This window comes from Dicentrarchus labrax, unplaced genomic scaffold, assembly GCF_905237075.1.
Source record: "Dicentrarchus labrax unplaced genomic scaffold, dlabrax2021, whole genome shotgun sequence".
Lineage (NCBI taxonomy): Eukaryota > Metazoa > Chordata > Actinopteri > Moronidae > Dicentrarchus > Dicentrarchus labrax.
In genome coordinates, this window is record NW_026136724.1 from 17,293,665 (window position 1) to 17,306,323 (window position 12,659).

At 40.8% G+C, this 12,659-nt stretch overlaps 1 protein-coding gene across 1 annotated transcript; it reads right to left on the minus strand.

The window, feature by feature from the left end:
• Window positions 1-9,024: 9,024 nt before the first annotated feature.
• On the minus strand, window positions 9,025-11,394 carry rps16 (ribosomal protein S16). The gene is made up of 6 exons (XM_051392424.1): window positions 11,302-11,394; window positions 11,161-11,212; window positions 10,478-10,579; window positions 10,053-10,149; window positions 9,887-9,934; window positions 9,025-9,211 (listed from the first exon to the last, which is right to left on the minus strand). Exons 2-6 carry the CDS (start codon window positions 11,206-11,208, stop codon window positions 9,066-9,068), a joined length of 441 nt encoding a protein of 146 aa, XP_051248384.1. The 5' UTR covers window positions 11,209-11,212; window positions 11,302-11,394; the 3' UTR covers window positions 9,025-9,065.
• Window positions 11,395-12,659: the final 1,265 nt, after the last annotated feature.

Below are 12,659 nucleotides of genomic sequence, written 5' to 3' on the forward strand. Positions count from 1 at the left end.
AGTCTGGCTAACCTGGGGATTTGTACGATCAAGTTATTATTATCTGACTGAAGGCAAAACTCAGAGAAAAAATTGGCACACTGCATGGATAGCTCCTAGCAAATTTAATTTAATAGAGCAACATTTCGATCTAACAGAGATCTTAAGCCAGGCATTTCTTTAAATCTGACTGGCATAACTCTGTGAATAGAATCCTATTATTAAAACAGGGATGATAGCTAAAAATACAAAAATAAGACTTAATTTGTAATCAACTGGAATTATCATCTAAAACAAAGCAGTATCTACTTGATCCCTTCATAGACTGATTCATCGTTTCAAGTTCAAATCAGGTGGACGAGAGTTGCATGTGCCTCTTAATTCTACAAATAAAGGGAATAACAAAGATTTTCCATGCTCCTGGGAAGTTGACCCACAAGTTATGTGTCGTAAATCAGAATCCATCACTGGAACAATGTTTTTACAGCCTCGAAATATATAAAACTGGTTGGTCACACGCAAAGTATTAGACTCGAAGCTCAGAAAATCAAAGTTAGTTCAGGAAAAGTGTCATTAATACCCCAAAGCACTATGTTTAAGCTAATAATGGGGCACTTTGCAGCAATTACAGATTGGATCTTTTAAATACACAGTGCACACAAGGTTTATCTCTTATCTGACAAACCAAGTCGCCTTATGCCATTTGCCTTTTCTCCTCAGCCGATGGCTCCTCTGACCTCCTTATGCCCTGCTGACAACTGTCATGCGCTGATTTAGGATTATTTTTAAATCAGGAGCTGTCGAGGTTTGACGGGACGAGGATGGGGTACCCGTATCCCTGGAGACCTTGTAAATCTGGACAGTTTACTACAGAGAGGGGGAGGAAACGGCCCTGTGCTCTCCTTGTCCAAGCCCGGCGTAATCCCACCACTTCCTCTCCTCCGCTCTGCTGCCCGGGCTCACGCCGTAATGCATTTTCTGTAACTAACAGCCGTTGTTTCCCGATTGTCACGCTCCCATCTCTTTCTCTTGGAATGTGTGTATGTGTATATACTTTGTGTGTGTGTGTAGCAGTAGGATAGGGTGTTGGGGTTTAGAGCTCTCTGCTGACTGGAAAGCTGTGGAAATGGAGAAAAAAAAGACTGGTAGTAGAAGGTCTGGAATTGCAGTTAATATTAACACTACCCTCCTCCATTACCATTTACCACCTCCTCCTCCTCCTCCTCCCCACAATTCCTTGCCCTATGACTGAGCTCTGGCAGCCAGGCGGGGTGCTGCAACCTGGGCCTCCTGCTTCCGTCACGCTTGCCCCCTCTCTCTCTCGAAACAAGAACACATGGACGTCAGGTCCTCCTGCACTGGCAGTGTCCAGCCCCTTTCAACAGCTTTTACTCCGTTTAATTAGCCATGTCCCCCCCCCCATCTCCACATATAGGGTGCATGACAGACACACACACACACACACACGCACACACACATACTGGACACAGGATGGCACACTGAGCAAAGCTTGGCAGCAGTCAGAGGGCAATCAATTCACGCTCTTCTCTCTCAGTAACATTCTTCACAACACTTCCTGACAGGTCTGAGTCAAGTAGCTCATGTGCTCCACAGCACTTAGTGAAGCTGACTAGGAGGTCAAATCCCTCAAAGGAGCGCAACAGGTTTTCAGGAGATTCGCCCACGTTAGCCCCTCAAGTGATGAGAGCATCGACAATAAAATTCACCTGCCCCCTGTTGCCAGTGTTAACATTTTAGCAGACACTTCACTGAATGTGAAGTGATAAAAGGTGACTCGTCATCAACGGTCACTCACAATGTCAGAAAGAGTTTTTTTTAAAGTGTTGGAAATCAGTGTTGCAACAGAGAAAGTGGCCCCTTGTAGCTCAAAAGATATTTTTCTAGTTTTCTAGTTATTATGTGTAGTTATTTATGTGATCATATTACTTTTCAAATTATTTTGATATCATAAGCTTTTGTTTGTTGGAAAATGAGACAATCTTGGTGAAATTTGGGATTCCTAAGTTGTAGATATTCAAATTCTTCACATAGTGGCTTCAGGTTATTTTTTATTATTTTATTATTATTATTATTTATATATATGTGATAATTAAATCAGGGTTTGGCTGCATAAATTGGCTAAGATAATATTTGTGACTCATTACTGCTAAACATAGCTTTTAACAAAGCGTTACGGTGGAGTACGGTTCTTCTAAAAGGGACACAGATGATAATGGTGCACATTTTCTCCTCGCTCCTCAGGTAAAATGACCAATCCTGACGTATTCCTTTAATCATGACGTTGAAAGAAACATCAACAAACGTGGCAGGAATGAAAGATAACCTCTATACTTCAAAGCTGTCTGCAATCAGAGCACTGTGAACTCTAATAATCTGCTCACCCCTGCTGCACAGGAGGTGAGGCTCCCTTGTATGAACTGTGTGTTTTCACTAAAATAGATCCCGGCCGGCCAGGCTGACCCCTGAGGAAGGGGATCACCACAGGTCCTTTTGCAGGTTGTTGCAGGGAATCAGAGCGGCCAGCAGCCAGAGCTGAAGGGTAAAGGTTGAAGGGTGTGTGAGGTAGCCTGTGACCTCCCGATTTGGCTCGGGCGTAACAGCCCAGCTCTCAGGGGTAAACCCCTGCATGACCCGGCTCACCCTGTGTGCAGGCCATGTCCAGTGCCACACTGCCACTGCTGCACTGCCTGCACAAAGATGGAGGAAGAAAAGGAGACAGGGAACATGAAGAGGGGAGGGTACAGAGGCAGATTTTAATGGGAGACAAAGGTTCTGCGGTGTGAGCGCACTGGGACTAATTCCACTTTAGTTCAAGTCTAGGTTAAATGCGTTGGGAATGAGTCAATGCTGGCCGCAGAGAGTGTGACTAACAGAGCGGGTCAGTAACGGGGAGCCCTTTTCTGGCTGCTTTCAGACCAAAAAACAGGCTGAGAGGCGAGCGAGCGACGCCTCTTTGTGCAGAGTGAAACAGATGAGATGAATCCATCATCAGCTCGATATTCTCACTCAACTCTCGACGGTAACGAAGGGTGCTTTAAGGGAACAGGCGGGGGTGAAGCTAAGTGGAGCGTGGGATTGTGGAATAAAATGAAGAGACCTGACTTTAAAGTTGTCATCAGCATTCATGCCAGAACTCTGAAGTGTTTATTTCAAACGTGCAGGTGGCTGCTCATTTGTGATCATTGTCCTTTTTTCCAACCAGTTAGTGCCAAAAAATAAAGCGTTCTGCAGAAAACAAGACAATGTGCAAACAAAGCAGTCATTTGCAGGAAAGAAGGAAAACTAAAAAAAGAAGCTAGTGAACTAGCCAGGAAATGATCCCAGGTATGATCAAACATGACTCTGGAATGCAAAATCCTCACAAACAAATCCAACATCTGCTTTGTCTGTTACACCGAAGACCAAAGAGAACAGTGTTCAATGCTGCTGCCAGTAACAAGCTATCTTATGCAAGATTGCTCGCTGTTAACTGTTTGCAAAGCTTGGCTTAAGATGAATGAGAAAATCTCAGTGGTCACTGTACAGAAAAATAGGAATCACTTCTTAGAACATGTAGTTTGAACCCTTCACCCAATTGATCAGGGCTTGTTATTCTCCTGAATATGTTTTAGAGTACCGGTGTCTCTCTTTTAAAAGTGTTCTTTTGAAAATTTGAAAAAATCATTGCATGGAAAAAGGGCACTGCTGAAAACTGTAAGAATGCTCAGTCGGCATCCTGGGTAGAAGGCAGATGGAATAAACACACACACACACACACACACACACACACACACACTGATGTGAAAGCCTTGTCATTTATCATAATTTACATTAGCTGCTGGAACACAGTGGATATGGGGATGCAGAGCCCGAGCTCGATGTAGATCAGATACCAAAACAAAGAAAAGGGGTTTTGGAATTCCACACATTCTGTTCAAGATTGTCTCAATTAGGGTCGGGTATCAAACCTCTGTACTTTGTTGCACACTTACAGAAATGTGTCTGTCAAGTATCCAAAGTTTCTTAGATTCTTACTCTTGTTTAGTCATTCTTTGGTCAGATATATCCTAATCTACTGTAATTGTTTCAACATGTAGGGAAATGAGCTTAATCGCTTTCTTGCCGAGAGTTAGACAAGAAGATTGATACCACTATCATGTCTGGAGAGTAAATATGTAGCCGGAGCCAGGAGATGTTTTCTCTTAGCTTAGCACAAAGACAGAGGGAAACAGCAATCCTAGATCTCTCTCTCTCTCTGGTAACAAAATCCGCCTACCAGCACCTAAAGCTCACTAATTAACACGTTATATCTTGTTTGTTTAATTTGTACAAAGACTGAAGTATGAAAACAACCGTTTTTACGTGGGGGCTGTGTGCCAGGCGGTTTTTTGGCCAGGAGCAGTTGCCAGGCAACCAGCAGAGACAGCAACTGTGCCTGGCAACCTCCTGTTTCCAATATTTATGCTAAGCTAACTGCTATACATTTATAAGAGTGGTATCAGTCTTCTTATCGTATTTCCCCAAATCATGAACGATTCCTTTAAGACTAGGACTGCTGATTTCTTATCTATTTATTACTCATTTGTTTTAATTTAATTGATCGATTAATCTATAAAATGTTAAAAAATCGAAGGTGACTCACTCCAATTGCAGTCCAAAACCTAAATTAAAAGTGTTGATTAATTCTCTATTGATGGATGGTTTATCAGCTAATTGTTTCAGCTCTAGTTAAGAAATTAAACACAGATTAACGAGGGTGTTTGACATTGTTTAATTAAAAAAGAAATGGGATTAGTAGAATAATGCGTTTATTTCCTAAAACTTACGTTTTGCAAAAAGCATCACTTTGGTATTGGTATCAAATTGGCACAGCAGGCAAAAAGAATTGAATAAATCCAGCTTTGGTCTCAAGGGAGACATTCCTCCTCCTTCAAACACACACACACACACACACATGCTCATAGTGATCACCTCCCCTCAAGGACAATGCAACAGATAAGCAGCTAGCCCCTCATTATCGCTCTCGGCCCAAACAGCGGCGCGTCGCTTGGCTAAGCTGCATTTCCTCTCCACTGGAGCCAACATTTGCTGCCTGCTACTGTCCCCTGATCCTCAGCCGCTGGCACCCTCAACCAATTGTTGTTTACTCATTCAGGGCAATGAGGCTCGACGCTACTTGTTGAGCCTCAAGGAGGAGGAGGAGAGCAGTGGTCAATATATGTTAATGAACATCCCTCCTCTGCCTCTTTTCTTTTTTCTGTCTTTTGGTCTCTGCAGAAGGGAGGCTGACATAGAAAATGAATGCACTGTAGGTAATACTTAAGTTTGTGTGTGTGCATGTGGGCGTATTCATATGCTTTCATGTGTTAATTGTAGAGTGTGTGCTCATGGAGGCGTCGTGAGGAGAGGTGGGGATGAAGTGCAAGTGATGACAAAATGCATCCTGGCCTAACACCTCAGTGTTTGTGTGATTTGGAGACCTAGAGCGGTAGAGGTGTTAACAGAGGAAAGGCAGGTGCTAGGTTCAGTGTGTGTGTGTGTGTGTGTGTGCGTGTGTCTGCACTCAGCCATAAAGGAATAAATCCTACACACACAGTGACGTGATTTAAACACCAAAAGAATTGCAAGACTTGCTGTGCAAAAATAATTCAGACACCTTTGTGTTCCGAGTCAAATTTGCTTAATTCACCATCACAGCTAAACTAACTAAAAAAGCAGATACACAGTGGTGTTACTGAATCAGAGTAGCAGCTTGTTGAGAAGGAGGAACAAACAAACAAATACAGATGCCAACATGTTGCACATATTCTTTTATGTGTGGTATTACAAATCACATTAAGCCACACACTGCACCAAGATGTCATTCATTTCATTTTCCTACAGCCATGCATGGATGACTTCAAATGAATGTAGTATCTAGTAACTGCTCTCATTTTCTCATAAGGCAACCTTTATGAACAGTGTTTAATAAGCTTTATTAATGGTTAATACATTATTAATGAATGCTCTAAAGAGCAGCCATTATTAAGAGCAACTTCTAGGTCTCCAAGTTGTGAATCATTTCTTGCAGTCAAGTTATAAATAAATGCTAATAAGTTTCTTCTTACTTACTAAGCCATCAAGTCTGCAGTTATAAACTGTAATAAGTCTTTAATAAAGGATAAAATTCTGCAGTTACACATCATTAGGATAATAAGTCATCTGCAATTATACAATAACGTTTTATAAAAGTCAGTACTGAAGACTTTTTAATCTCCTAAATCTGCTAGTATAAATGGTAATTCATAATTAGTAAATAGACTTAAACAGGTCTTTTTTTCTAAGGTTAGGGGTCACATGGTCCATTGGAGGGGTCTACCTGATGGAATAAAGAGCTAAAAAGAGTGTGGAGCATGCTGGAGGAGGATAAACACCAGCCACACCAACCTGACGACCTAAAAGTTGTTCTCAATAATGGCCTCTATCTATAAAACATCAGTAAATGACTTATGAACCATTAATAAAGCCCTTTTGTTTCGTTATGTCTTTTTCACAAATTTACTCTGTGTTTTTGTAATCTATTATTTCAATATCTTCATAATATGAAGACAAATACTGAAATGTTGCAGTTTTAAAAGTTTTAAGAATGTATTACTGTGTTATTTCAGTTACTGTAAAAAGGACAGTCCTGCTGCTATGGAAGTTGTTTAATACATTCCCGTCTTACTTAAGCCATGACAGACATAATATGTTGAGAAAAGAGATGCTGGCCAATTTTCCTATCATCACAGAAAAGCAGGCACAAACATCAATTTTGACAGCTTTTTGCTCCGTCTGCCTCTTTTCTCAGCAGCTCTTATCCACATTAGTTTCATCTCTGTTGTCAGTCCTCGTTCCTTGCTGCAGAAAGCAAGCCATTTCCACAGGCACAGAATGTCACCGGCGTAGCATTATGGCCTTTAGAGGTGAGGCGCTAGGCAGGAGCAGAAAATAAACAGTAGTAAACAACAGTAGCAGTGGGGAGTGGGCTTCCCTGCTGTGTTGATTATTGGAAGGCTGTACTCAGGCCTGATCCCCCCCGGGAGCTCAGCGAGCGGGAACGGCTGCTGCTGGCTGCCCACAGAGAGGCCAACAACATCTGGGCCTCAGTTCAGCTCAGCTCACCTCATTATACTCCTGTTGTTGTGGTGGAGCATTGTCAAGAAAAACAGATAGCAGTAACAAGCAATCAGCAGAAAATGGAGAAAGAATGCTGCAATTTGATGTAACAATGTGAACCAGGACATAATGGAGAAGCATGAGGAAATGGGCTGGTTTTGTGTTAAAAGTTGATAAATGGAAATTATCTGTGTAAAGTATTCTTATCAGGGTCAAAAAGACTGAAAAAAAACCACATTAAAACCGCCAGCCACAATAATGAAATCCTGGCACAGAGAGTTTCATTAAACACTTTCACACACCTGAAAATGGCTGAGCGAAAAAAAGCATCCATCAAATCAGCGGTTGGCAGCAGCGCTGCCTGGTTGCAATTTCTGATTTTTAATAACAACGTCAACACAGACCTGGAACAAAAGTCAGCAACGCATGTGTGTTTACAAAGCAGAGCCAGCTTGGGTACCATTTCTAGACTTTGCAGGGATTTATGCGGCTTGCTCAAAGACATTTTGGCAAAAAAAAATGTAAAATGTGTAATGTTGTATATACTCATTGATCATATATTTCTTGATCTGGAGTACTATGAGCTCTAGGAAATGGCAGGGAGCCAGTTTCCTAATGGAGACAGGTATGGCAAACCTTCATGTTGCTGATTCAAAGGTCTTCTGGCTCCCTCTGCTGGTAAAATACGGCAACTGTAAGGTCAAAAGCTAAGATATGAAGTGTGACTCAGCTTCCAAACGTATAAGATAAGCTGTAAATGTAAAAAGTATGTGTTTCATCTTTATGTGTAGGTTAGAAACAGATTATATTTCTCACAAGGTAGCTTTTATATATCTAAAAAAAGAATGTGCACCAAGACAAATTCCTCGTATGTGTAAAAACCTACCTGGCAATAAATCTGATTCTGATTCTGATTCTGAAATTTAGACTTAATGACTCCCATTGCTCACCCATTAAATGTTTTTTCTCCTAAGACTTTGAGACATGTCACAGTAGAAGAGGCAAATGTGTAAATAATAAAATTAATGATGGCTGAATTTAATTTAGCTGCTTCAGTTTCGAGTTCATTGTGCATGCTGACTCATTGTCTTGGCTCACTGTGACACTCGAATACAACGGAGCCATCATTAATGTGATTAGTAACACTTGAGCTTTTCCTAATAAAAGCCAAACGCTCTGAAGCAGGCCCGAGCCTGTTCATTTTATCAAACCTACCACCGCTGCCAAAAATACGTTACACATAGGAATAACTGAACATTTTGGACACACAAATTGTAGTAACCCATGCTGTGCTGAAAATGAATTTGCACAAATGTTTAAAAGAATTACCCTAATGCTGGCAAACCTGCTCAGTCATTTCCCCTAGCATGAGAGAAGTTATTAGTATTTTGACTGTATATTTTGTTATATTTGTGATCATTCCATACCAACATTATTTAAGTTTAGGGCATATAACTTTATTCATCTCCTGTAGGCATTTTATTTGTCCTCATACAGACGTCAAAAGGTCAAGTTCAGTAAAAGAAAAGCTCCCTTGGCCTTGTTTCAGCAGTAGGGGACAATGGTCCTCATGTTCTTAATCCATTTCTTTCACTGTTAGAAATATAGGGGGGTAATCAAAGCCACACATAGGCTAAGTGACTAGCATGAACTGGTGTAAATGTACATTGTAATTGACAAATGTAAATGCAATCATTGTTCATTTCTCAGCACTCATAGCAGCATACCAGAGAAATGTAGCTTACTGTTAATTACATGTCTTTTTGTATGTGAGCGTGAACAAGTGTATTGTACTTGTTGAATGAAGCAATTTCAATTCAAGCAAACATCCCTGGTTGTTAAACTAGGAAGAGAGGTTGTAAGCAAACCATCTGTGCAGTTTTACAAACAGAAAAAAGACAAACGAAATTCTTTGTTCCTCCAATTTATTATGAAAATGTACAGGGGGATTAACGGTAGGACTTCTGGTAGCGGGCACGAGCTCCAGGTCCACCGAACTTCTTGGACTCGCAGCGACGTGGATCGGCGACCAGCAGGGTCCTGTCGTACTGGATCAGGATGTCCTTGATCTCCTTCTTGGAAGCCTCATCCACGTCTGCATAATGATTTTTAAAAAAAAAGCAAAGTTCACCAAAGTGTGCGACAGTCGTAATGTCTAGGTGTCTCAAGACCAGGTAGTTTCTATGAGAACAAGGCACTCATGTCGTATACTCCATTTATCTGGTTAGTACATATTCAGTTTTGGGCACTGCTCATGAGTGATCAGTACCAAAATCTGATAATATCACCATTTCACAGCATTCAACAGTAAAACTTAGCACACAGCTGAGATCCTTAATACAGTTCATACGCCTCACAGGAACAGTTCAGCACTTGCATGTTCAAACATCACAAAAAAAATTTTAATCTCCTGCTTCAGAATAAATGTTGTGTATTTCTGATAGTTACAACTGAGAGCTGTGTTGTAGATACACTGGCCTGACTTCTTATGTTACAAGCTGTCAGCTTAAGGATGTATACTAATAATGTCCATGTATCAATGTTTCTATCCGTGATCAGGTCCTACTACCTTACATCCAAAATCTGGACTACTTTATTAGGCAAGCAAGTTTGCTTAGGAACAAGAAACCACTTTTTTCACTTATACATCTTTTCCACAAACACTGGCCTCTTGTGAAAAAATGCAACAAATATACCATTTAACAAAAAACATCAGTCATATATGGCCTTGGCTGTGATATTTGTGCAGTGATCAAAATGTAATACTCACACTTCTGATAGTAGGCTACCAGGGCTTTGGAGATGGACTGACGGATAGCTAAAAGAAAACAAAATAAATAGTACGATTAAAAAAAAAGAAGAAGTATTTCCCCTTAAGACAAACGCATATAGGAAGCAACAAATTCCTCACTGTGAAAAAAGAACAGTCTGCTTACCGTAGATCTGCGCGACATGTCCACCACCCTTCACTCTGACTCGGATGTCAACGCCAGCAAAACGCTCCTTGCCCAGCAACAGCACTGGCTCCAGAAGCTAAAGAGAGAGCGTATAGTGAACGTTACGCACACATCTTTAGGAACAAAAAAGGATACCTGCAGTGTTTGGCATAATACTAAAACAACTGACAGAACACTGGCCCTAGCCTCAGGGAGACTTGTGCCATCATCTGTAATAAACATTTACCTCAAATAATCAATTACGTGGCCTGCTGAGCAACTTTTGAATGATTTCTGAAATGCATAAAGTTCAAAGTGTGTCTAGGACTACACCTGACACCCATGCTGCACTGCTCACCCCCCTCCCCCACCTCCACCCCCTGCCCTCCATCAGACCAGTGCCCACCTTTCCCATGGGGACTCACCTTGTACTGGAGAGTGGCGGGCTCCACCATCTCCAGGGGTCTGCCGTTCACCTTGATCAGGCCATTCCCCCTCTTGCAGTGGGCAACTGCGGTGGCGGTTTTCTAAGACGAGACATCATCAGACATCATCAGTAAACGGAAGACGACCAATCTGAAGTTGCATTTTAAAGTCAGTGACACAAATAAAAGTCACTGCAGCCTTGTTTTAAGTAACACTTTGATGATAACTCGTCCCTTCTCGGGCCATGTGATTGATTACAGTCGGATCTTTACAATAAGGTATGAATTTAATATTGATGACCGTTCTTTAAGTACTTAACTAATGGCTGTATTTGTTTGAGGAGACATGTGAGCTCAGATTCACCGGTGTCATCCTCTGAACAGCATCAGAAGCGTTTACCATTGCTAGTAACGCTAGCTCTGATCCCCACACACACACTAAACCAACACCGCTGACCATCGTACCGCTGATTTACAGTCACATACAACAACATTGGAGCTTCAAAACAAAGCTTCAGTGCGTTTCAGAACCATATCGGCCCAGAGATAGTTTAAATACTCGGGAGTTTCCGTGTAAAAGCACGACGCACCGCCGCTTCATGTTAGCTAGGTCGGCTAATGTGCGCTAGCAGGACAGGGCAGCCACAACAGCACACGTGGAATACTTTCTGTATTTTACTTACTTTACGTCCAAAAACCTGGACAGATTGCAGAGGACCTTTAGCTGGCATGTTTCTGAAACACACAGGGAACAAGAGTTGGGTTAGAAACCAGTGAATGAGTGTGATTTATGCCATTTTAACGGATCGCGCTGAGGAACATACCGTCTTCAGCTAGGGTGCCGTAAGGAGAGACCGACGGGGTTTCACACGCCGAACATCAGGGGCTGTTGCACGACACTCCAGACGTGCTTTGTGGTAGGATTTGCGACAGTTGCTCTCGCTCTACCTCCATTTTATATTCTGCTCTTTTAGTTTGTAGTAGAAATATCTGTTTCCTGATAGAAAGTGGGAATTTAATCACTGTTAATCAGCATGTTTGTGACACAGGTACTGACAGTATGCAGATATATTTCTGGGTGTATCGTAAAGTCCTGGAAACGGCGACTTTACGTTGTATTTAAGGTCGTATTATGTATATAAAAAGGTCACTAAGTGAGGTCACATTGTGTATCCATATGGATTTACTGTGCATATTTTAAAGACCCGAAATGACTATTGTGTAATGTCAGATAAAGCACTTTTAAGCTTTATGCCAAGAGTAAATATGAGAAAATGTTTTGCTTTAAAAAAAATATATATATATATTTAACTAGTTTATCTATTCTAATCAGCCAATATGAGGCAGTTTCAGGAGCCAAATAGTGATATCATAATCTAAATTTAATTGATAGTTACTAAAATGAAATATAATAACAATGACAATCACATGACACACAAATATGTAGTTTGTATTTTGTATTCTACACATGTACAGAGGAAATATGCTTAACAGTAACTTCACATCAACTCCTATTGTCACCTTAATATGTTTGAATCGAATGCAACTATATTAATAAATCATTATTTTACACATTATGGTTATTTTGGTCGGACTTCAAACGGGAGCCTCTTTTATTATGACAGCAATAAAGTAAACGGACGTCAAAACAATTCATAAAACCTGATTACATAAAGCCCACAACTGTAAAATGGAATTCAAAAGTGATCACATCATACTCTAACATTGTCCTCCATCCCAGCTGTTTTAACAGAAAGTGGTCAAACACTGAAAATCTGCAACATTTGTATATAACAGTAAATAGATTTTCTCTACGTACTACTTGGGAAGATGAATTGCATGTTCAGAGGAAGAAAAGTAGCTGTCTAAACAACAAAAACCAGAAGAAGCAAGCACAGTTTTGCTGCCAACTAAAGAGGAAGGGTCAGTATACAGTAGCAAAAAAAAAAAAAAAACCCAGTTTCTAAAACATGTTGATAAGGATAATATCATAATTTGTTTATTTAACAGAATCTGGTGGAGCCAAATAACAGCTATATATAAATCTTTGTATACTGTACATATAGGCAAGATTTTAATCTACACTGAAGGTGGAATTTTAATGGTATAATCTAGCAAATCAGAAATCATATCATATTAAACCTTCCCTTAACTGTGATGTGTAGAGTAGAACTCAGTGGCT